The sequence below is a fragment of the Perna viridis genome, chromosome 7 (genome assembly GCF_037379345.1).
Source record: "Perna viridis isolate PV_CMFRI_1.1 ecotype Kerala chromosome 7, ASM3737934v1, whole genome shotgun sequence".
NCBI classification, from domain to species: domain Eukaryota; kingdom Metazoa; phylum Mollusca; class Bivalvia; order Mytilida; family Mytilidae; genus Perna; species Perna viridis.
The window spans coordinates 10,337,988-10,365,000 of NC_142451.1; the positions used below are offsets into that span (position 1 = coordinate 10,337,988).

At 33.7% G+C, this 27,013-nt stretch overlaps 2 protein-coding genes across 2 annotated transcripts; one reads left to right on the forward strand and one right to left on the reverse strand.

The window, feature by feature from the left end:
- Positions 1-1,037: 1,037 nt before the first annotated feature.
- Positions 1,038-19,201, reverse strand: LOC148611274 (enhancer of polycomb homolog 1-like). Its single transcript, XM_088591674.1, has 14 exons — positions 18,789-19,201; positions 16,965-17,121; positions 13,310-13,455; positions 12,097-12,192; positions 11,563-11,670; positions 11,177-11,244; positions 9,259-9,339; positions 8,491-8,599; positions 8,002-8,172; positions 7,064-7,150; positions 6,624-6,772; positions 5,548-5,655; positions 4,390-5,052; positions 1,038-3,595 (listed from the first exon to the last, which is right to left on the reverse strand). Exons 1-14 carry the CDS (start codon positions 18,939-18,941, stop codon positions 3,523-3,525), a joined length of 2,169 nt encoding a protein of 722 aa, XP_088447800.1. The 5' UTR covers positions 18,942-19,201; the 3' UTR covers positions 1,038-3,522.
- Positions 19,195-26,082, forward strand: LOC148611275 (serine hydrolase RBBP9-like). The gene is made up of 2 exons (XM_088591675.1): positions 19,195-19,309; positions 24,906-26,082. Exon 2 carries the CDS (start codon positions 24,909-24,911, stop codon positions 25,464-25,466), a length of 558 nt encoding a protein of 185 aa, XP_088447801.1. The 5' UTR covers positions 19,195-19,309; positions 24,906-24,908; the 3' UTR covers positions 25,467-26,082.
- The last annotated feature ends 931 nt before the right edge of the window (positions 26,083-27,013 follow it).

The window sequence follows — 27,013 nt, forward strand, 5'->3', positions numbered from 1 at the left end:
CAGAAGCCCAGAAGATTGGAAAGACCTGGGGAGAAATTAAAGTACTGGAAAAGATAGGAGATGAAAGCCAGCGGTAGCCCTATGTCCCCCAAGGGATGAAGCGGATTAAGTCAAGTACTACAGAAGCCTTAATGAATTTTTTCAATAATTGAAAGTTTACATCTATCTGAAATGGTTTTCTAGTTAATGCTTAATACCACAAAATCTGTCATCTATTATCTTCAAAGGGCAATAGCTAGACTTTTTGAGGAATTACTGGTAAGTATGCCTTGTCATAGGATTGTTTCAACAATTAACAGAATTCTGCTATCTATTCCAGTTTTCAGTTACTGCTAAAAACCATAAAAATCAGCATATATCTTCTAAGGGGACCAACTCCAATTAGGAGCCATCATACAGCTTCTATCAAATGGAGACTTTTGAAGTGCTCTTAAAGTTTAAGTCATTTGAGACATTCTTGTTTGTAGAAATTGGTGACTTGACTTGATGTAAAAAAAAATCCCAATATTTTTATTCCCGACTAAAATTAATGCAATTTTAATTTTTTGTCAATCGCCTCATCTGATGTTTACAATGAAACAACATGGGTGTTAAAACATCCTTTTCAGTGATTGAACATTTATTTATACAACATGAGAGCTAAATTCACTGTTTGGCTTTGCTGATATGTGGGCAGCTGCTTTCTAAACTCCAAATTGTCTATTTCTCTTTCTCTCTTCCAGTTTTAGTTTATGTTTGGTTAGCATATGACATAAACGTGATTTAAGTTTTCAGCATTCTATAATGTAGTTTGCCCTATAGAATTACTCAGCTTTTCTGGAAAAATCTTTACAGAATTTGCTTCTAACAGTAGGTAGTTTTTGTTTATTTTTAAAAAAAAAACATCTTTTAGATTATTTCATGATGTTTAGGTTAGATGCCTTTGGATTGCCATGAAAACCATAAGGTGTATCATTTTCAGGCTTTATCTCTTGTTGTGAATGGACCATGGAAGTTTTTTGTTTCAAAAAGTCAAATACCACAAGAAAACACTCATGTTTACTGCCACGTTTATTGTGGACTATCACAGCTGAACACATCTTACATTATCTACAGCACAGGAAGTCATATCAAGGGAAGTAACTCTACATTCATCAACATGTGGGACCTATCAATGTTGCTTTTATATATCAAACACAATTCCCCATTTTGAGAACAATGTAGGATATGATCTATTTCAATTCAATAGAAACATACAATTTCAATACAAAATCTTGCTTTAACCCAAATAATATTATCAGTTGTTAAAACACCTCTAATCATCAATATTTATTAGACATGAAAAATGGGAGAAAAAATAATGTTTTTCCTCAATTTCTTACAACAAAATTTAACCTTAACAACTAGCTTCTTTAGAAATGTGCTGACTGGTCACTCAAATTCAAGATATTTTATTACAAGACCAAAAATGAATTAGTTTTCTGAATACAGCTTCTCAGCTAAACAAAATCAGAATATTTGAATAAATTTCTACAAGAAAGTTGTTTAACTTGAATCTTTAAATCCAACATGCTACATACAGTGAGGTGACACAAACATAGGAAGGATTTCACAAAGTATTTGATGCGTTAAAGATGAGGTAGATTTTGCTTTATACTGATTATATTAGAAAATCATAAAAAAGTAACAAATATGTAAGCATTCTAGATGGACATCTCAACTATATTGAGTAAACCATAACCATAGAAACTGCAATCCAAACAGTACTGGCATAAAAAAAAGGTGCTGTCAGCCTATAAAGGGCTTCCAAATCTGTAGTCAATATCACAAAATGTTGTTGAAGGAAAATTAGTTACATCACTATTTATACATGTAATTAATTTAACACTTCTGACTTTTTTTGTGAAACAGATTATCATAATTGTGTTATTCATTTACTACAAACACATGAATCCAAAAAGTGTAAGGAATGACATGTTAACAATTAAGTGTATAATTCTAAATTTAGACACTACCTTAAACCTACATTGTAAATATCAATATCATGACATAATTGTTGTGTTAAAAATAACACAGTCACACAATTATTGGATATTTTTTTCAACACTGATGCTAATTCATTATCAAATAAAAATATTAAACAAAAAAAGGAGTTTGATTTATAAGCACAATTGAATTTAGTTTCTATATATAATGTACAGACAAAAAGATTTTAGAATTGTCACAGTTTGTTGAAAACAGTCTCATATAGTAGCACACAGTCAACTGACATACATACACATCAACATTGCACATTACACATGGTAGTAATAAATAATTGCACAAAAATATTGTTCCCTTTATAGTGCTGAACACTGTAGTGAAGTATGAGAATATACAAGGAGCACAAAACTAACCCGAAGGCCAAATAAAAAAAAACAACAAAAAACAGTAGTGCATTTCCTATTACCTTATCCACCCCATTATCGAAAGGGGAAGATAGTGTACCCTTAAGTTTCTAGTGTCATTCTTCAGTAATAATGGTTTAAGTTGGTATGTTTCTACCTAGACTCAATGTAAAAAAAATCCCAACCTACCAATCCTATTTTTTTTTCAAATGTGTAATAGGAAACACATATTTTTTTATTTGGCCCAAGTATATGAAATACTTCATGCATTACCACACTCATATTAAAAATAACTAAGATAATAAAGTATAGACAAAATCATGTGTCTTGTGTGAGATAAAATAGTTACATAATACCGTTTTATCATCCTCAAGTAAAACATGAATAAAATTTTTAACCATACATTGAACTGTTTAGAAATTCTATGAAATAGTATACTTCTTTTCGTCTGATTTTGGAAGCAATAGGTAAGTAAATGTCACACAATATTAAAGGTGGCAAATGAACTCTGCATATCTCATTATTTCTACTTCATTTTGAACTTAATAGAACTTGATGAAATGAGAAACCAAGTCTAAGATTTAAACATACAAATTATGACATTGGTAACTTTCATATAAAAGTATTGAATTAGATAAGTGAATTGATGACTACTGGTTAGGAATGTAATATGGGTCCCACACTATCATTGGTAACTCATGTTAAATCTTAACACAAACAAAACCTTCTGTTTTTCCTTTTTAATTTGGATATCAGCACTATCAACTTAGAATGCAAAAAAGCACTAAGAAGAAAGGTTCAATAAGAATCAAGGTCCCTAAATTCTCATATTGACTCCCCATGGTAAGCTTTCTGGTCAAATACATTTTTTTTAATATTTTATTTTTTTCCTCAGCCTTAGATACTATGTTATTGGCATAAGTTGTTATTTTACTAGTATTAAAGATCTTCCTTCTAATGCTCAGCATTGCCTTAGAAAAACTCTGTAAAAACCTTTTAAGCTGTGTCTAGATAAAAATATCAACTAAAGGAGAGCTAATTTTTGATCAACAATAACAGATAATCAGGAATCATTCTTCCGCTCTGTCCTTTGCTTTGTCTGTCAGTGAAGATGACAAAGTCTATGGCGGGGAAACCTCGTCACTAATTCATCATTTCATGTCACATCCATGGCTACTATTTTGTCTGGGTTGATGATACTGCTAAGTTTCCCTTCTTCTATACTGGACCTATAAATAAAACGGTATCCAAATGTAAAAAGAAAAAAAAAACAAACAAATTAATTAGGTTGTCCTTCAAAAAAAAGTTTTTAAATGCCAGTTATAAAGATGATAATAACCAAGAAGAAGGAATCAACTTCCTACATCATTCTTCATTATGATATTACTCTTCAGGTTTAAAATCTTTTTTTATGCAAAAACAACTTTACTAAGCCAAAAAAAAGGGGTATGACATTTAAGGTTGTCATATTAACAGAGGTGAGTAAAACTCATTTGGACAGGTAAAAGTTAAAACAAATCTTGTTCAATTTCCAACAACCTAGATTTCAATTTCGGCAAGGAGAATTTTCATCAACTTGCCTGATTGGACAAGATTTATATAATGTTAATGTCATACCCTGCATTTTATTGTAATACTCAACATACATGTAACTATTTTGGGACTAACATAACCGTAAGAACATAAAACTAGCCAAAAAATGTATAATTGCTTTTGAAAAACAGGTTAACTGTCCGTCATAGAAGTGAACTGAAGACACTTTGAGGACAACAAATCAATTCACAAATTATATTAATGCCATGCCCATACAAAATGCTTTGTAACCATAGCTTTCTCTAATGTAGGCTGTTCCCATATGCAAAACCATTAAAAAATCATAAAATCATAAAAAATTCCACATCATTGTTTATAGCTTGGCCAAGACTCACATAATGAACCTAATTTCTTCCCAAACCTGCTTGTAGGGCACTTATAAAAATTCAAAACCAAATCATTGAACTCAATGGTATGTATTTAAACTTACTTCCCAATCTTGTGAGGGAAGGTGGATGGAGTAATTTTGACATGGTTAGTTGACTGCCCTGTTTTACTGATTGTCTGTACAGGTAAAAACGACTGAGTGAGCACTGATGAAAGACTTGTTGCTGTTGTTGTAGAGACCAAGTTATGGTTGGACGAATTCTTGTTATTATTAGTTAACGGAAAATTCAGCTGTAGAACCGTAGCTGCTGGTGAAGTTGAAAGCCCTGTGGGTTTACTGTCAGTGATTGGTCCATTAGTCAACGTAGCTGAGTTTAACGATACAGGTTTCGATAATGAAGATGACGATGCCAATGACGAAGATGTTGATGAGAGTAAAGATGAAATAGCACCAGTTTTCTTGGTCTGAACTTGTGTGGTATTCATTACTGCTGATACAGCAAATTTAGCACTAGCCGAGTCTAACATAAACCGTGATGTTGGCTGTGAAGAAAATGACTGATCTAATCCAGAGCACCCTGCAGTTTCAAATTCACAAGTGGTCTGTTTCAATAATTGTTCTTCTTGATCACGCTGCATTTGGAGAAGTTGTTCCTTGTGAGACTGAAAACTCTCCATATTGAATTCCTCTGTTGGAGAACTTCGTACAGATCTATCTCTAAAGTTATGGTCTTCATCTGTTGGTGAATGTGGACGAAAGTATGATCTGTTGGGTGGAAAAAATATCAAGTATATATCTTGTATAAAAAATTTGAACAAAACAAATTTTCTATCAAACCAGCCTACCTGATCACACAGAAAAGATAGCAGCAGGGAAATCGAAAATTGTTCATTCAGCTCTAAATGAACTTGAGAGAAAAGGGTTGAAATAAAAAAGTTATAAATGTTGTGAAGCAGCTCAAATTAAATTTAAATAAGAATAATGAATTAGTGAACAATAGCCACATGTAAAAAGTTAAAAGGAACTACATATAAATAAAGTATAAATAAAATGTGGGGCTCAATCCCCTTAATTTTTTTTTACGTTTTGTTTATACTTTATTTGAATGTAGTTCCTTTTTACCTTTTAAATGAGGCTATAGTTCACTTATTCATTATTCCCCTTTTTGCTGTAAATAAAAAATGGTGCTGTTTAATGAGATTGGGTACTTAATCCATAAAAGATATTTTTAAACAACTTGTTTTAATATCCACCACTTACATTTTCTTTTCCCTGATATATGAGTTATAATCTTCCATTAATGATAATGATTTGTTTGATCTATGCAGTGAATCATCCCATTCTGAGAAAGCTCTATCAAATAGAACTCTGAAAAACAAAGCATAATTTGATAAGACAAGTTAAGGCACAAGGAAAGTCTTGAACCCTTTTGGCACTTATGCTATTCATACAGAAAATGCATTTAGTCACTTGTCATAATTAAGCACAACTTAATGATCAAAATACCTATTAGCATACTAAAAAAACATTATTAGCATACAATATTAAAAATACTTAATATCTAGACAAAATGATTATATTTTGATAAAAAAAAAATAGTTAATGGAAAATGCTTTTCCATAAATGCATGTACCAAAAACCAGAGAAGAGTAATTGAACTTCAATTTAATTTCATGTTAGATTAATTTGAAATAATTGATATGATGTTTTTTTGACTGTGAAAAAAGCAAATTGGTTGTAATTACAAGAATTTAACTTTGCACTATTGGATTTTCAGCATTTACTTAAGTCAGATTTTCTCAATAATATACAAATTCGAATTGTGTTGTTGCCAACAATGACTAAGTCATAATAACGCCCCCAAAAAATATGTAGTGTTTTCTGATCACCCTCTCTAAAATTTTGTTGGATTGGTAGGTACGGATTTAAAATATTTTTTTTTTTGTTTTAAATTATGAAATGACACCAAACTCAGAATACAATAAAAACCAAATCTGCAAAGATTAAACATGCAATAGACTTAATTCATAGAAAAAAATCTTAGGCTTTATTTCCTTGGTTTTTTTTTCTGTATATCAGCTGGCAGGCTTTTTAAATTTTTCTTTTTCAAAATCACAAATAAAAACTTTTGGGTATGGGGTCTGAAGGAGGGTTGATAGGTGACCAGAAACATAATAATTTTTTTAGGCCTAAAAAATGCACACAATATTTTTTTAATATGACAGTATTTGTGTAAGCAGAACTGTTATTAACCCAATTGACTCAGCATTGGTCTTCTATATATTGGATTTCAGAAAACTAAATAGAAGTTGTAATGTTTTGACTAGAATTAATACCTTCCCCCTCTTCCCAATCTCCTCCTTGCAAATCCTATACATCGAGACGGATGCGACAAAGATGTGAGGTTGTATCGGTATTTTTTCTCTCCCATTCCACCATCATCAGAACTAAACCAAGGCCAGTTCCCAAGTCGTTCCAAAATAGGCTGAAATAATAAGATTTTGTAGTTAAAGCTATGAACCATTAATTTAAAAGTTTAAGGTTAGCAATCAAGTTTGTGATTACTACTATTCTGAATATACATACATGTATAAATATCCACATTTAATACACTAATTTTCAAAAAGGTGGATACTGCATAAAAAATTTAAGGTGTACGTTATGTTTGATGACTAATTGCCGTTAATTTAGAATTCGAAAAATAGACATCCTTTTTTGTAGGACATGTATATGCATGTTTGTCATATTCAAGTTTCATAATGCATGACTGACTTACAGCTTGATAATGGCAATTTTTTTTCCTTCTGAATGCAAACTGTCCATCTGGATCATTCTCTTCCTCATGATCAGAAAGTGACATTCCCTGAAATACAGAGCTCATCTATAGATACCTTCATCCAAAATGTAACATGCAAGGATCAAATTAACATAAGGTTTTAATTTTTAGTTCAGTAAAAGCTCATGAAAAGCAAATAACACAAGTATGAGCCAGAGAAATGAAAAATACATGTATAGCAAAAATTGTCTCTGTGATCTTTGAAAAAAAATGACTGATATTTTTACATCCAGTAAGTATGCAAACAATTTTGACAAAATAAATTATAGGATTTTGATAAAAAGGACTTCAGAAGAAAATGACAAAATAAATAAAGTAAGCACTGCAATTTTTATATGTAAGAATAACGAAACCCCCTTGAATCTTGCAAACTGATTTTCATTTTTACTACTTAATTTACAAAGACAAATTTTTGGAGTGCAGTTTTTGGCAATTTTTTTTACTGTAAATATAAATTTTTTACACTAGACAATTAGCAAAAAACGGAACGTGAAATTACCTATCAACACCATGTAATATTATAAATATGTTTGTAAACCATAAAAATGTACATTCAAATGACAGAATCTGCTTAAAACTTTACATAGTATTTCAACAAATCTTCTTCTTGGATTGATTAATTGTAGTTCAAAATTGCCTGGAAAAATATTGGGAAAAGAAAGTGTGATCATGTGTTAATACACAGAAGTAATAGACACATTATTCTGACAGAGCCAACAAGTTGTCACTCCAGCTGCTTGGAAAATAATTTCTGTCTCTGATATGACCTAGCCATGGATAAAACCAACAACTTCTTACACTTGAGGAAAGAAACCATTGAGGCATTTTCATTTTCTAGGAAAGCAATCAAATTTGATCATTTGATATTTAACTCTTACAGGTGAAAGAGCTTCATCTTCAGAACTGAAGTCTGGTGGTAACACATCAATATCAGTAAAATGATGAGTAGGTTGAACACTTGTAACATTATGCTCTCTTTGATGTGATGATATGGACTGTTTATGTTTACGCTTTCTGTATTCTCTTTTCTTCTTAACTACCATTTCATCCTAAAACATTACAAAAATCATTAATTTATAAGTGAGTGTTCGAACTCATATTTAAATGTTTAAGTCATCACAAAACAGTGAAAGGAGATCTACTTTACTCTGATAGAATGATTCAAACTTAATGCAAGACAGATGTTCTTTTTTTCCAGGACTGTTTTTGCCATTCTAATAAATGAACCAAACACCTAATTTTTTATCTTTGTTTAAAAGATTGGATTGAAGTATGACTGAATTATGAAAAAAAATGGTAAGTTCATTATCAAAATATAAAACATAACTATTCACTGATTCAAAATTAAAAAAACTCGGGTAACTTACTTGACTCCAAACACCACCATAAGTGTATGGGGACAAAAATGATGGCATTTTGTGACGCAAGGCTTCTGCTTCCTCTAACATTTTGCCCTCAAAATCTTCAGCAGCGTACCTGTGATAATAATTTAAAACAAATTTAGACCAAAGTTGATATGCAACTTCTAATTTACAAATACATGAAAAACAGGATTAATCATTTTGTCCACTATTTTGAGTCTCCTGTCTGACTTTCTTCTTATCAATCATAATTTTTGTTGAGACACTTTCTTCCTAACAATTTCCAACTTTCTGAAGTCTCAGTCACTTTTTTTCTATCCAAGTTGCTAACAATAAATCACCATTCTACTCTTTTTTATTTTTTACCAATATCAATACTGTAAACTGGGAATTTCTGCACGATCTTTGTATTACAGTTACTGTAATCAATATGTTTTTGTGAAGTTTTGAATGTGACATTCCCCAAATCATATTCAGAGTTAGAAATATATAGCCATATGGTAAATGCATTGAAAAATTGCACTCAGGACTGGCTAGAATTTGAGTGAGTTTCTTACTCTTGTCATATTATAATATACCTCCAAAAAATATTCAAGACAGTTGAATTTACCGGTTGCGGGTCTTACCGCAAAAATAACAAAAATAAAACAGACTCCAAAATTTCAATTAAAGACTCATAATCTAACTTGGTTAATGAATGCAGGAAAAGTGTTAATAAACAAGATATAAAAGTAATAAATAGAAGTTAAAACCTTATCAATACCACAATCATACCTCTTGTCCATAACCTCAATAGTCAGTTGAACCATTTCCTTCTTGGTTTTCTCCCTTCGTTTAATCATTTCTAATAATGTGCTGCAAGAAAAGATATATTCAATCAACACCAAAATTTAGATAGGTTATAATGAAAGAACTTAGGGCTATTCCAGAATGTCTCTGAGGTGGAAAGCAGTCGATTTATTAATGTGTTGGTGGGGGGTAAAATTTGAATTTTCCCTTTCATACAAGTGCATTAAATCTTAATTTTGATGTGTTGGTGGTACCCCCGAGTGCCATGGGTGTTCTTGCCTCCCACTACACTCTTTTGGAATAGCCCATAGAGTGTTCACATACCCCACATCCGAACATTTAAGGAGGAACTGGTTTAAGGTTAAGAATTTGTAAATCGATGATGCAAATTAAACAAATTTGGCCACCTCTGACTATATTATGGAAGAGTTTCACTAAAAAATGTTTCATAAACTTAGGTGGACTCCAACAAAATCTGAGGAATCAAACTTTTCAGCTAATTTGCACAATTACATATTCTGTCCTAACTACATACCAAGTTTCATGAAATTCTGTTCTTTAATTTGGAAGCAGTACGAATGACAAGTTGATTCAGAAAACCGTAATTAGGGGCAAATATTCCAACACAATTTAAGGGATAAAAATTTTCTAATATATGTAATGTGCCAAACCACATATTGTATCCACACTACATATCAACTTTCACCTAATTCTATTCAGTAGTTAGAGAGGAGTAGCAATGAAAAAAAAAATCGAAGTGCTGATAGCACCGGCGGTTTTTGATTCTTGTGAAAATTGCAGCATGAATTGTGAAAATTGTAGCATGAACAAAATTTCAAAGATTATATGATGTTAAATAAAACTGTGATCATACATTGCATTTTAAATACTATTAAGAACTGTCCTTTTTTAATAATTATATCTATACTACTGATGCAACTTCACACACATTAACAAATTTTGTTCCATTTCAAAGCTTAAAAAAATAATTTCCTTAACACAAGATGTTTAAAAACTTTTAGCAATTAGAATTTTCCCGCCAATTTTACTTGGATAAAATCACTGCTCTTCAATTCCTATTTATAAAAGGTGAAACATTAATAATAGGATGGATAAATTAACTTGAAGAGGATTAAAATGAAAATATTTAACACATTTTATACTTCCAGACACATTACTGCAAGAAATTAATTCCCTAAATGTAAATTTATTACTTCAAGGCCATCATCATCTTTCAAGGCCAAAAAGGAGTCTCTCAAATCTTGAGTTGAAATTCATTCATTCATATCTTTATTTAACACTTTAACTAATTTTGATTTCAGCTATGTGCAAATGTGTAACGACATACAGAAAATGGGTATAAATTTGCATATTAAAGGACCGATAATCCAGAACACTCGATAATGTCTCGCCAGTAAAAAGAGTACTGTTATCATATCTTCTGGAGTTTGTTTATATATTTTAAAGTTTTTATTAATATCTTTGTATTCATTCATAAAGGATAGAGGCACTGATCAATAATCTTTGAGTGACGGCTTTATTTGATAGCAGTTTACCCAAAATTATGAATGAAAGCAATAAAAAATGAACTCAACAAATCCAATGAAATGCATTGTAGATGAACATTTTTTCTTGAAAAATCCTTATGTAAGTTAAAGTGGACGATAAGTGGAGGCTGGCCATTTCTTGAAAAAAATAAATATCGACTAATAGTCCAGAAAATACGGTAAATAATTATGAAGTTGCGGAAGGAGTAAGCTGTCATGAGCTATGAAACGTCATTCCTTCAATTGACATCACACATTTAATATTATACATGTATTTTACTTTCGTGTTTTGCTGCCATTTCGATCTAAAAAAAATATACCAGTCACTTTGAACAAATCCATAAATGCATACTTACACAGCTCTGTTCAGATCTCTACGAAGTTTCAACATTTTTTCATAAGATGTTTCATCATTCTTTCGATTCTAAAATGGAAAATTTAAATTGTTCATATGCAGTCATAAATACCATGAGGATTAAATCAGCATTATTAAGTAATTAGAAACATGAACTTGGAAATAGACTGGTCAAAGAAAGATAACTGAGAAATATTCTGACCAGCAGACAACACAAATACGGGAAATATACTTGGTGAAATTCTCTGACTCCTGTGACCAAAATCTGAATTTTGATATCTTTCTCACTTGCCATCGCTCAAGCACATGAAATTCTGCTGGAACAAAATTACTTTTGCATAACAGACAGTCCTCCATGACTTGCCATGAATGATAAGCCTTACAAACCTTTCTCGTCTGCATCTTTTCTGTTCTTCTCCTGAAAGCTACATAAGGATTATTGGTAGTTGACCCATCTCTTTTCTCTGTTTTAACTTGTAAAATTAAGGGGTGAGCCTGGAAAAGAAACTTTCAATTTGAAATTTGGAACTTGAAGGGTAGAAGAAAGAACATTCTAAGTAGAATAGAATTTTTTCCCTTTTTTTCACTATGATACTGGTCTCTCTGTATAACATGCACATGCCTGTGATTCTGCTGAGCCCCAGTGCTAGAAGTAATGCCTACTTGCTTCCTAAAAACAATTATAATAAATCAAGAAATTTCAGTCTAGCTGAATAACTGCTTGTTAGTATGCATAAAAATGTACACTTATCTCAAGAATACCCTGCAATTCAAGATTTTAGTGACTGATGAGAATAAAATACAATGCACATCAAGTTTCCCATGTTTGAAGTTTCTTTTGGAGTGTACAAACCTGAAGTTATCCACAGCCAGTGACAAAGAAGCAAGATACAAGAGTGTATGATGTACTATAAGGCTTACCAAGCGTAAACGTTTGTTTAGCCAATAATCATACACAGCTATAATGAGATCATCATCTTCTTTCAGTAAAAGCTTTGCTTCCTGCAGCGTAACAACCTGTAAAAATGAAAAAAGATTAAAATAAACATTACAAAAAATTAATAAAAGAATATGCATACTTCAATAAACTGTAATGGTAAATATCTTTAATGCATTTGATTTGATAAAAATACTTCACTGATAAGATTCCAGAACAGGATTGCAATTAAAGCTTAACAGAACAATATTTCAACAGTAAACAAGTAACTCTGTATGTCCCCGCATATGCAAAAAGAAGTTAGAGTGCATAGGTACCATTACTCCTGTAAAATTTCTAGGAATAGGCCAGCCTTAAAATAGTTTGTCTGCTATAACCCGACTATACCTTGAGAGTGGTGGGTAGGTTGGTAGGGAAAATATTTTATCGGCATTGAGAAATGTTGTGTATACATTTAATCAGAAGACAAATTTTAAAAAAAAGCATTTTATATTCTGATTTTCACAATGGTAACATGAACATTGACTACAATGTCAAATCATTTAAAACAGAGATGATTTTATGAGGTCAACAAACAAAGCAGAAATTGACAAAATAGGAAGTAAATTAACAGTAAAAAAAAACATCACAACTGTAACATCAGGATTTAAAATAACAGAATTACGCTAAAAAGCGGGAAAAATTCATGTCTGCAAAAACAAACAAAAAAAGAAATAAAAAATTCAGATCTAACAAAAATGCCATGACTATACAAAGTATAAATCAACATTGAGTAGAATGTATTTTGAAAAAAATGTAATAAACACTGTCAATAGAATGTATTCTACACACAAGACGAACTTTCAAACTTTCTGGATCATGAACAATATTCATTTTAAAATAAAATTTCTGAGATTTAGGACCAATTAAATTTTGTCAGTTGCATGGATTTCTGAAGGTTGGTTGGGTTATAGCAAATAATCAATATTTTAATTTAGGCCTTACGCATCTAGATTAATGGATATAGATTAATATCCTTCTACAGGATGGCTTAACATCTTATCCAGATTCATTTCTCGAATACTCTTAGTCATTCCTGTGCATTATATCTGTCACTGCAGTCCCCATTGCCTACTTCACACTGAAAATCTGTACGAGTTAAAAATACAAAAAGAAACTTTGTAAAGGTAAACATGTAGGTATTAATACGGATTTTACCTGTTGTCCACTACCCTTTTCAAGTCTGTCCATCATTTCTTCAAACTTAAGAGGAGAGATTTCCATTTTCTTACTTTGTTGGTCAACCCATCCTTCATCTTCACTATCCATATCATAATCAGGAATTTCTTGTTCCATTCCACATGCTAAAAAAAGAATCTCCATCAAGTTACTGCCATTTCAGAATGCTGTCAACATTTGTAGGAGCTACTAATTCTGGCTAGATTTTATATAAAATGCTTATTCTCAAATAGTTGCATCATACATGTATGTTACCTTGCCATTAATATTTCAACCAAGTCAGGGAATAAGCTTTACTTTTTTCTCCAAAAGCCAGCTGGGTTACGAAGTCAGGGAATCTTCGAAGCCCAACATAAAATTAAGAAGCCTAGCCGAGTATTATCATTTTTTACCCCCAAATAAATACTAGAAAAAGTTCTTAACAATCTGCTGCATCGTGCATAAGTTTCCATTGTATCAGACGCCTGTAGGTGACCTGTTTTATAATTATAAACATTGTGGAAAGGATTTCTAACTACAAATGAACTCAACAATAACAGTTTCATTTTTAGTACAATAAAGATAAACAGAAACATTTTATTATGCTCTGTTAAGTCAAATGATTACAAAACACATCATCTCCATCTAGGACAGTATCGGTTTTATCACTTTTTGTCTTAGTCTTTATAATACACATGTACCTCTTTTCTTCTGTAATTTGTGCTTTACATTTTTATGAACTTCCTTAACAAATATTTTGTTAATAAACCCTACAACTTGCAAAATGAGGCGATGATATTTAGATTTTATTATTCATTTTTAAAAGCTTTAAGAAACAGAAACTTGAACAAAGATTTTTCATAAATTCAATTTTTTCAAATTTCAAATCATTCAGGGAACTAGAAATACATGTATAGTCAGATATGGTTGATAGATTCATAGCTGGATTCAATATCCATAATGCACCTTTAACTAAACAGCTTTATCGATGGCTGTTCTACTACTATTTACTAAGAAAATCTCAGCCTTCATTGTGACAAGCAAAAATTTAGAAATTCAATTTTAGGCAAAGGTGAATTGAATAGAAATAACAAATCGCAAGATTTAACAATGGCCTCCAAAACAATTACATTTACCACCTAGGCAAAAGATTTATTTATCTGACCAAAAAAAAAAAATTATACGTGTTTCCTGGTTCATGTCTGAAAAAAATAGGGTAAGTAGGTAGGTTTTTTTTTATTAAATGAAAAATAGCCACTGTATGTTTTAATACAAATACTACCAGTTTTATACATTGTAAATTTTGATATGCTGTACATGTGTTAAAGGAGTAATCTCTCATCAGCAGCATTAAAATCAAATTTGTAGGAAGATCATAATCAAAATATTGATTGAATACAAGTAGTACTCAATATTTTTAAATTTGGATAACTTCAAAATTTCATAAATAGGGTAGATGAATTATGATATACATGTAATTGGTGATGTATGTGATACATAGTGTAAACCAGCAGTTTTTATATACAACCATGATTTCTTTCTTTTATCCATGAGGCTACATTTAAGGAATTTTAATGCGAATAGACTTGTGACTTGTAGATTGGATGTGGCCTGCAACATGTGCACCGCCATGTTGGGCGATATTAAAAGGGCTGCTCTGGCGTCCAAAATTCTATCGCCAGCTGCCATATTTTTTGCCAATTTCCAAAAAAAAGAGCCAAAATGGGTGCCACAATTTTTTTTTTAAGATATGACAGCAGTTAGTCCACTTGTCTTTGTCAATTCAACAAAATAACATCTTCATTCATGACATACATGTACCTCAGATTCACTCTTGATGCATGTATAAAGCTGGTATTTAGCTCCAGTCTTAGTCAGGATCTAAAACCATTAGTCACTTTTTATATGCAAAATAATGAAGTACAACTTCAGAAACAGGTGGTTTATTTCTAGCAAGGCCTTTATATTACTATGCACATATAGACATGTTGACCCTTATTCTTTGTGGTCTCATTAAATTTATCTTAAATATTAAATAATGATTTGATTTTTTGTCTATAAATGTTCAACAAACTGGATTATTTTTTCAAGTGATAAAATTTCTAGCAAACTACCATGGACCATAAAATATGTCCCTTTAAAAATATCTCTTGTACTCTTACTCGATTTCTGAATCACTATTACTTAATGCTGTTAGTATTTCCGTAATTAGATTTTGGGCATCCCTATTCTTGTTGTTTACCGATTTTCCCGCCAAAAAAGTGTAAATAAATGTCATCCATTCTTTTATCAATTCTTGCCCCGTGCAGGTCCGGGTGTTAAAAGAATAGGCCTGCAGCAACACTAAGCTTGTCGTAAAAGGCGACTAAATAGTGCTCAAAACCCTAGCCGGGGGATATGGCGCTTTGCCCACAGAGCAACTGGGATGTGTGCCCAGGTGGTTGAATGGGGTACCCCTGGCGTGTTACATGCTGGGGTTGTCAGGCTATAATACGGCGAACCTGACCGCAAACCATAGTGGTGCACCGTGTTGGGAAAGATGCCACTTTCCTTGCACGTTAAAGAACCCTACTGTGGTATTCTCCCGGAGTAGGAACCATAGGCTCCGCCACAGGAGGCTAAATTGCCCGACCCTACCCACCTCTCCCTATTTCCAGTGGCAATCAAAATTTGTCGACCCCACTGTACTTGTGTCCCATCCCTTTTTCATTTCATGTTCATTTTATCATCAATTTCATGTTCATCATCTGAATATAGCTGAAATATTGCTGCTCGGACGTTAAACCCCAACAAACAAACCAAACTTTATCAATTCTTCCATCAGACACTTCCTGATGGGATAATCATTGTTAATTGGATTTAATATATTCTGTTAGAAGGTAAATCTGATTCTGAATGTATCATCATATGGTTTAAAAGGTCTGTGAAGCCTGTATGTAGCCACATGCACATGGCCATGATTGTGTTTACCTTTGACCAGATGATGAGTTTTGATTGGCTCAAAAATATATTTACATCTGATTGACATCTCCCATGATGATATTGTGAGATCAATTTGTCTAATTACATTTGATTGGCTTCAGTCATAAATTGGTTACTGTCATTCAACTCTGACCTGGTGTCAACACAGCTGTTTAATTGGAGAGAATATCTGTTGCTGTCAAACTTTCTATCAGTTTTAACATACAAAACCTAGGTGTCAAGAAAATCGCCAACAGGTTATTTTTGTCGCCAGATCAAATTAAAATCGCAAATTGGGACTTTGGCATAACCCTAATAATTCAGTCCTATCTCCGTATCTGTTTCAATGGAGTGATCGCATGGAATGTAATTTAACGACTGGATTATTCAGGTAAACACTGGCAAAGCCCAGTGCTATCTATGTATAAAAATGAGAAATGAGGAATGGTTGCCAGAACGAGATCAGAGTAATTCAGAAATTTCCAAAAAAGATGCTACGGTCGGCAATTCACCTTGAAAAAAAAAGGGTCGGTTGGGAAACCGGAAACACACTTATTTTTTTTGTTTGGCCTCACTAAAAAAAAAACAATAATTCTAGTTTGAAGATATTTGAAGTAATGTTTTTGTTCAAGTCTGTTGGTCCGTATCCAAAACAAGCATCATTTTGGTTTTTTTTCGTCCACTGAAGTTTTACCTTGAATATGGATGTACTGTTTTTGTGTTTTGAAGTCTCCTTTGTACAGACGGTCATATTCTTCATTGATAGTGTCAACTTCAGGAATAGGAATAACAAGAGCTTCAGCCGTCCCATACACCTGCTGGGCTGAGAGGGCTCTTTGAAGATGGTGCTCCTGAAGATGAAATAAAGGATACCGTTACAACACTGCCTGAAGTGAATAAATAGGCTGATAAGTATATTAAACTGAATTGTAGTATTGAATGCAAGAACATATCATATCTGCAGGATTCATTATCACAACAATTCATCATTCAGTGTTTTTATATATAGTCATATTCTACTGCAAACATTTTCCAAAGCCATCAATAAACCTTGTATGATACTTTCACTTTAGTCATCCATGTAACAAGAATTTACTCAGCTGGAGTAATAATATCTATTTGTTTTGCAAATTCATATTGTGTATACAACTATATCTTACTACTTTTTTTTGTGTTTAGCAGTATCACTCATGTGTTAACTGTGTTGCAACTGTCATAATAATAAGTCAGGTTTTGTAGGAAATTATGAAACAAATTTATGACTTATTTGAATGTTGTTTTTTTTTTATAATGTAAATGTATTATAACAAACATGGTGCAAAATTTATTCATGGCTGTGTGGGTTGTATAGATAGAAGATGCTGTCTAATGAATAACTGTCCTGTTATTTTCTGAAGAATTTTTCATATTTTAATTACCCCATTCAATTTTAATATTAAACACTGCAGAATACCACCAAATACAATGTATAATGAATAAATAATATTCCCCTATACCTTATGATAAGAACTGGTCCAACAACAGGCCAAAAATAAAAGAAAAATAAAACTTATTACAGGACCTAACCTACACAATGCCGACAGAGAGAAGTTTGGTAAATTCTGTTTGAAAAAAGACAATATTGACATTATTGTCTATGTAATGATCTATTACAAGAACTTCTCACTCTAAAAGACAAATGGGAGAAGTCTACACAAACAAATAGAATTGTTGCATATTTCTCCTTTAAATTAGGCCCTGCTACTAACCTACTTTTAAGTATTCTGCATTAAACAACAGAAAGTAGATATACATGTAGAAGCACAGACACATTATATCTGCTACTGCCATCAACAAAGCATACATGTATCTTCCTTCTACATAAAACCAGCATAAAACATGCACATTAAATGAGTGAGTAACAAACCAATGTTTTAGGTGTACTTTAAATATATTTTTTTCGACAAATTCCAGTTTAAGATCACAACTTCTCTTCATTTCTTGGAAGTTATTTTTTAAGACAGAATACATCCAAGAGTTCAAATACCCTTTTAAGGATTGAAAGTCTAGGGTCTTTGTAGATCAAATGGAAAGTGCACCTGATGTAACATTAGAGATGTAGTATATTGAAAGGCCAAAACTGTGTTAGTGAAATATTAAAGAGTCCTGGTCTGAAGTGGGGACTGGCTAAGGTTAAATTAAAGCTATTCATACATGTTTGACAGTTTCATAATCAATAGCTTTTGTTAAGTAAGCTCGTCATGAGTACTTGCTCATACTCGTCATGAAAGACGAACCGAAAGTACACAAAACGAAAATAGAACCACGTGATACTAAATATAGAATGTTTTAATGGAAATAGAGATAATTAAGACAGGATCTGGTATACGAAATAATAATGTAACAAATCTTTCCCAATTCGTTAAACTAGTTAATTCAAATGAGGAAAGTCAGGACGAAACAGGGTAATATTCCTGTTTCCACAAATCCAAGATGGCGACTGTCGGATGGGCCACGTAACCAATAACAAAACCCGTACCGTTTCTTCCTCTTTCTCCATTCCTGTTGGCATAGCAGGTACCGATCTGTTTATATTTGCAAAATCTGGCAGATCTGGAATCTCTTCAGCCCTATAAACAGGCATGGGCTTCGTGGCGTCCAGCGCCCGAGCCCGAAACGATACCTTGCTCATCGTGGTGACCTCGTTTATGCTAATGAGCTACGGTCCACGTAGAGCTTTCTATTTGAAAGCCTTACACGCTGTTAATCAGTCATTAGAACACATTGAGAAAATTAAAATGTTACAATAAACATTTTCAAACCCTAAGACACAGTTATTGTCTCAAAATAAGTATCATAAACCACAAAATAAAATCATTTTGCACAATTTTTTCTAAAAATCCATCATGGCGGCCATGAGTGCCCGTCTAAGCTATCCCAGAAGGCACTGCGTGATTACGTCTTCGTAATGCAAAATTCATTGAAACAAAGAACCACGTGGGATGAACAAATCTTCGAAAACCTTTACTAAACAGCATTTATAGAATTCGAGTCAAAGAGGTATGTTTTCATTTGGGATTGAGAAATACATTTGTGAAAATATCTTAAATAAAAGATGAAACGAAAGTAGGAACAAAACGAAGTCGGTAAACCGTGTGGGCGGGGTCAAAATACTACAGAACGACACGTCATACTATTTTCACACGGTCAATACACTACGAGTTCCCGCGCAAATCATGACGTAAACTGTGTGAAAAGGCCAAGAAATTGTACATGCCAATTATTATTTTATATACATTTATATGCTGAAAAAAATATTTCAACATGCAACAGGTCATGAACTTTATATTACATCTACATTTATTTAATATACACTCCCTGATCTAGGAAGCAGGTGAGCTTTTTCGTATAAATATAATAATGTATACTTATATCCTCTTTCGTCTACCCGAACGTGACAGGTGTTTTTAGGATAATTACCCTACCGGTCTACCTGGTTCATGCTCCCTGTTTTAAGTGGAGTCGGGGGAGCTCATTTAATCTATACATGTTAGTTGAGCTCATTTTCTTTGTTGTATGTCTATTTTCCATGCCTAGTCTTTACCCGGAAAATACTCTGAATCTTGCATGTTTCCCTTGATTTTTCTTTGATGAGATTGACTGTGTAAACTGAGTTTTCAAGGCTTTTTTTTCATTCTCAAGGCTAGTTTTCGACTTTTCGCTTTCGTGTGATTTTACCAACACATTTTTTTGCCAAAAATGATTAACCATAATGGAGCGGGAAGTTTAACGCGCTATAAAACCTACTTTAACCCACCTTTCAATCGGAAATGTCTATCAAGTCAGGACCATGATATTGCCATTTGTTAAAGGGACTTTTCTTTTTATACGACCGCAAAAAACAAATGCGGTCGTATATTGGTATAGCGCTGTCGTCGTCGTCGTTCATAGACACTTGATTTCGTGCAATAACTTGAGTAGTTGGTTGATCTTTGTAAAATTTAATGACAAGGTTCCAAACTACAAAAGGAATATTGGTATTCATTTTTTGGAGCTATAACCCCATCCGTTGTAGAATTAGGAGCCAGAAAGGACCTAAAACAAGCATTTAATGGAATTTAACTATATAACTCCAATGAAAGCATAGAAATGTCTATATATGAAATTGTCTAACAATATTCTATACCACAATGGTCAGACTTGGATTGATTTTTGGGTTAAAGACTTTAACTTTTCAGAAATTAGGGGCAAAAAGGGGGCCAGAAACATGCATTTTCCTGATGTCCAGACAATATGTTGACTATTTGTGAATAAATCTTTTTGAAATTGTATCACAATGTGCCATACCACAAAGGGAAGACTGTGTTTGATTTAGGGGACTGTGACTTCAGCCAAGTAAGAATAAGGGCCACAAAGGGGCCATAAACAACCAAAACACCCAATCATTTACTGTTGTTGGGTTAATGAGGTACAAAGTGACCCGTGAATGCACCCCGAAGCAGACATTTATACTTAAATTGAATTTCAAAATATTGTGCAAAAGTGTGTCCAGATGAGTTGTTCTGCTCGTAATGAAGTGCAAGTCCCTATATTTAGTGTGTCAAAATCTAATATTGTGTCCACACTCTGAGTTCAACTGGCTGTGGTATTATCATGCTGCGCTTAGCTAAGCTTTCTATTGGCTATTGCTTAGAGTTTATCATTAAATTTGTCGTTACCTTTCTTATGCATGTAGATGTTTGTATAGACACAGGTCGACTGTCGTTCATATTTTTGAAATTAAGTGATGAACATAAAGTACATCGCTGCATAATCTTGTAATGATCACATTAAGGAAGTTTAGGGCTACTGCTTGTATTATTACATTTTCAACTTTAAAGTTGGAATTATCGACTTCGATTTGACCAGAGGTTTATTTATCACAAATTTCATTATTTTTACTTCCGCAGTATATTTGCCTTAGATTTTCTTTTGATCAATACCCCACCCCTCATGTACAAACAAATTCCCTACCTAGTATAAATAGCGTGTTTTTCAACAGACGGTCGACATTTCAATGGGAACAAATTGTGGTCCGCTTCCCACTGATATATCCCTCCACTATTATGAAGCTGATTTTTTAGCTGAACTTAACCAAAAGAATATATATCGTTTATAGCCAAATCCTTTGCTCTCATGCATTTTCCGCTATATGGATTACTAAATGTCTTCAAAGAATCCTACTTTTGGAAAGCTCATGACCAAAATATACGACAAATGCGATGATTTATCATTCCGTATGGTAAACTTTCCTTTCATCTGTGGCAGCACCCCATCAGCACCTAAGCATGGAATTTATATCATAACTCGTATGTTCCAGAGTTTGCTGAAACTACTGGATTATTTGGCTATAAAATTGAAGTCATCACTACAAAAGTTTTGCGGTCTTCATCATGAACTAAACACAGATCATTAAGGTGTATCTATTTGCACCACGAGGACCGATTTGTTCCCCATGTCGTAGTTTTCCATTCATCCTTCTCTACCATGGACGTGCCATTTTATGTGCAACTCGGTGGGTGTTTCTAGAACACTGGACGCTCACCCTACCAGTGCACTTGGTCTATGCTCCAAGAGTTTAGTTGAGTTCGAGTTGCTCAACTACTTTTGTTTCTGTTATTTTTGTTAGTTCATGTTCTTTGTTGTGTTTGTCTGTTTTCATTGTCTAGTCGCTAGCTCTTGCCGTTTTAAACTTATATGGGGTCAAAGGGGAAAATCCTTTTTGAACAGATATATTTTTCTTTTCATTTTTTAAAGAACATGCAAAAAAAAAGAAAATCAGATTAAGGGATTCGAGTGATGTCTGAATGCTTAGTACTCGTCAGAATAATGTGTCTGGGTTGGGTAGTACGCCTTCTAATTTTACTGCCAGTTACTTCTATATCACATTTACAAAAACCGATTCCGGCGCTCGTCGGTTTTAAGACAAGGTGCGTTTGATTTGAAGAAATGTTTTAGAAACAGGTATTTATGTGTTCAGTTTTCAGTGCTTCCTAACTGGTCTGCGTTCAAGATCTAGAGATGTTGTAAAACATATGTACAATTTTTAACTAACGTCATATGATTTCTGAATTTTTTTCTTCCGTGAATTTTTTATTGTTATCATGAAAGGTAATTACAAAATCACTGAATTAATAAACTACAGGCAATAGTCAAAAGGAACAGTCAAAGAACAAAAACTTGGAAAGTTGGAAACTACCACAATGGTCCTGACCTAAAACAAACATTTCCGATGTAAATGGTGGGTCAAACCAGGTTTTACATCACGATAAACCTGCGCTTCCATTACGGTTAATTGTTTCTGGTATATTGTAATACAAACAGACAGCATAAAACTTCCACTGGGCAAAGTTGGTAAAATTGGCAGTCAGAACATATCAGCAGATAAACTTATGATAATATGAAAAATCAATCTCTAAAATCTCATGGTCAGAAACAGTAATAGTAGGTGGCCTGAGATGAACCCTCGCGCTTCCCGCCCCACTCGCCATAGTAGGTGGCATGAGATAAACCCTCGCGCTTCCCACCCCGTTCGCCATAGTAGGTTGCCTGAGATAAACTCTCGCGCTTCCCTCCCCACTCGCCATAGTAGGTGGCCTGAGATAAACCCTCGCGCTTCCCTCATGTGTGCCCCAGGTGGTGGAATGGGGTACCCCTGGCGTGTTACATGCTGGGGTTGTCAGGCTACAATACGGAAAACCAGACCGCAAACCATAGTGGTGCACCGTGTTGGGAAAGATGCCATGTTCCTCGCACGTTAAAGAATCCTGCTGTGGTATTCGATAGGAGTAGGAACCTTTGCGCTCCGCCACAGGAGGCTAAATTGCCCGACCTTACCCATCCCTCCCATTTTATTTTGTGGCAATCAAAATTTGTCGACCCTATTATCCTTGTGTCCCATCCCATTTTTCATTTCAAGTTCATTTTATCATCCATTTCATGTTCATCGTCTGAATATAGCTGAAAAATTTCTGCTCAGACGTAAAACCCCAACAATCAATCAATCGCGCTTCCCTCCCCACTCGCCATACCTTCCTCACTCGCCATAGTAGGTGGCCTGAGATAAATCCTCGCGCTTCCCCTCCCAATTCGCCGTAGTAGGTGGCCTGAGAATGGCTGAGATAAACCCTCGCGCTTCCCTCCCCACTCGCCATCGGTTCCAATGTTACTTTCAGGTATCCTAGTTTCTCCAGTTTACGAATCAACATGTCACCAAAGAATAAACTGAAGCCACTGAAGCATTAATATGGTTTAAGGTGACTTTTTTATACCCAAATGAACAAATAAAATAATTTTTTATCTCTACCTTTTCTTACTTAGTCATTTTACAACAAACAGTAAAGAAATATCAATTCAGACACTGATTTGTCCTATATGAAGGTACTCGCCATACCAAAAACAAAACAACACATTCTATAGATTTAGAACAAAGGCGTAGATTTAAGGAGATTTCTGCTGCCTATAAATCTTTGCATTGTTGTTTTAAGGATTCAGTAATGATAATACTTTGTATGAAACATTTGCTAATTTTCCCAAAACTCTTCAATAATATACACGTATCATTAAATGTCATTAAATATAGTATCTCAGAATTCAAATGAGCACAAAGAGTAAATATACAACCTACAGATAAGACTTCAGACTAAACAATAATTCCCAGTTTTACAGATATCATTTGACTTTTTCATTCTAGGATGATTTATATGTGCTCTTATACTGAAAAATGACAAAAATACTCATATTATAACCCGTTGGGTTAAGAGTTTTGCTTATATTGTGTGAGACTCCCTGATATTTCTTTGGTGACAAAGGTATAAAGATATATAAAATCGTAATTTAGTTGAGGAGTGTGGTGTGCAGTGCACCCTCGGACTTAGAGCCCACGAAGTACTTGTATAAGGGGACACACATTTTATATTGGAAAAAATAAAATACTGTAAATATTTATAATTCCCAACTTCATATTAAAACGTTCACGTATTAAATCATTTCGCTCCGCATTCTTCATGGTATGGAATAAAATACTTTTGATTAAATTGACAAGTCCGACATTATAGTAAAAAATTCCGACTTAAAAGTCAATACTTTTATTCCAACATTAAAGTCGATAATTCAACAATTTGAAAACAAGAACACTCTCTAAATAAGCGTCCGTAGATATTATATATTTATATAAGTAGAAAACTCTTTTATTTCACATAATTTCGATAAAAAATAGCATTAGATTTGTTGTTTATAATATTACGTTTAAATAAATAGACGACAAATAATCTTTAAAAACTTCATTGTAAGGCAATAGAAGATTGTTCGTTGGAAGGGGTTGATACTCTGTTTTTTTCTTTAGTTTGTGGTCTTTGTTTGATTAAAATTATGATAGAAACAACCCACAATAAATTTTCTATCATATATCATATGACTAAAAATAACTCTGCATGTTTCCTAGCACATCAATCACCAAGTCAGTCTCAGCAAAATATATGTACATATACATAGGCGTCCTTTGCTACCAGCATCACCAAGTCAGTCTCAGCAAAATGTATGTACATATACATAGGCGTCCTTTGCTACCAGCATAGATCGGTATTTGAATTGAAAAGTGTGATTTTTCTGTTTGCAGATCATGTCCACTAAAGTTGCTATTATACCCGGCAATGGTGGCGGTGACGTGTTCCATGCAAATTGGTATGGGTGGTTATACAAGAAATTAAATCAAGTTTCAGGGATTGCATGTGATTTGCGTAATATGCCAGACCCGGTAACAGCCCGGAAAACCGTATGGTTGCCATTTATGCGCGACGAGATGGGCTGCGATGAAAATACAGTTATAGTCGGACACAGTTCCGGTGCGGAAGCTGCAATGCGGTTTGCGGAGACGGATGCTATTAAATGCATCATACTGGTATCGGCTTGCGTGACGGATCTCGGAGATGACAATGAACGAGAGAGTGGTTACTACGACGGACCATGGAACTGGGACAGTATCAGAGCTAATTCGAAATTCATTGTACAGTTCGGTTCAACAGATGACCCATTCATCCCATGGGTGGAGCAACAGCAAGTTGCCGATGGTCTGCAAAGTGAACTGAATAAATTCGAGGATAAAGGTCATTTCATGAACAGTACATTCCCAGAACTTTTAAACATGGTTGTAAACAAAGTTAAAACTCATTGCCAATGATTTCAATTATCATATTTCCTGCTTTTAAAAACGCGAGGAGGAATATAGTGATCAGAATGTCCGTCAGTATTTCCGCCCTTCTTGTCTCCCATGTTACCGTTCACCCAGTAGTATTTTTGTTACCACAGCTATTCTAAGTCACTTAATAAATTAGAATGATACTTCCAAGGAAAAATCTTGATATCTTATCGGTTAAAATAAAACTTAAAATAGAAAATGTACTGGTTATGTCTACATAGCCAAACGGGGATATCATTTTGTGCACAATGCTATGTTCTAACCGTAGTTCTTGTTTTTGGTGTATTGTTAATTTAATACTTTCCAAATATGCAGAGGTGAAGAACATTAGCATCATACAACTTCATGGTGGTGGAGTCAAACATTCACAAAAAAGATTTGCGAGTTCTTCAAAGGTTCTGCTGGTCAAGTAAGCGTCATCATCTTCATTTCACTTCCTGGTGAATATACCCAACCAAATATTTATCTTGTATTGAATAACATAAAGCTACAATCTTGTCGGCTTAAAAGTGTCTGTGCATGCAAGTCTCTCTCTAATATATTATTTTTTATACAAAATGTCAATATCTGTCCTTATTAAATATTTGACAACTAGTAATATTGTATTATTCATATGCCACAGCGACTTGTACCATTGTTTAATAAAACATGAGACACAGAAGCAACAGGCGCGTAGCTTCCGTTAGGCGAAAAAGCTTTTGCCTGCACTTAATTTTGCCATTTTTTTGGATAAAATACATCCAGGAGAGGCATAAATGGTGCTCTAAAACGCTATCTCCGCGGAGCTTCGGGGGGGGGGGGGGTGGGGGGCTTCGCCCCCTGGACCTGCTGGGGGCCTTAAGCGGCCCCAGACCCCCTACCGTAATTTTGCCTACCCTTCAATTTGGCCTCAGCTACGCGCCTGAGCAAAATATTGCAAAGTGCTTGATTTTTCAATCGAAAAAATATCTGTCCTATATATATGTTTTTTTTTTGGATGACATTGATGTAAATGCTCTTTTTACACACCACTGTTTCTACAAATAAGCTTTTAAAACGTTTGCAAAAATAGTTTTACACAACTTGTAGTGCACTTGTGTTATGTCAATGGAAAATGCACATCAAATCCGCAAAGGTAAACTGCTTATGGCAGAGTCATATTCTTTTTATTGGTACATAGAATGATCAATGTAACTTTATTTACAATTAAACTATAATTTTTGCGAGCTCTGTATGATGACCACCATTTGTAGGAAACTCGTTCCATGTTTAGCTCATTGACTTGTATATAGGAAACTGCGTTCCTCTGCATGGTAGTAATCCTTATATAACATTTCAGAGTTATTTGTGTATGCATATAACATTTAAGTGATGCATAATCTTATTTAGGTTAAACTCAAGGTAGAAGCTCCGTGTCACATTGAACTTGGGGAAATTAACACCGGAACCAATGGTAAAAAGACATTAATGGTCTGTAGCCTAAACTTCTTTCTTTTCGTAAAAAAATACACTACCGACGTGTATCGTCACTTCCGTTTATTTGCGGTAGC

Bases quoted from the DNA above. Each gene is read 5' to 3' on its own strand.
- LOC148611274 (XM_088591674.1), bottom strand. From the start codon at position 18,941: ATGAGCAAGGTATCGTTTCGGGCTCGGGCGCTGGACGCCACGAAGCCC. The intron at 8,600-9,258 runs GTATGATTGTGG...TTATTATCACAG, and splicing joins ATTGAGGTTATGGACAAGAG to GTACGCTGCTGAAGATTTTG. The intron at 3,596-4,389 runs GTAAGTTTAAAT...TTTTATTTATAG, and splicing joins TTCCCTCACAAGATTGGGAA to GTCCAGTATAGAAGAAGGGA.
- LOC148611275 (XM_088591675.1), top strand. From the start codon at position 24,909: ATGTCCACTAAAGTTGCTATTATACCCGGCAATGGTGGCGGTGACGTG.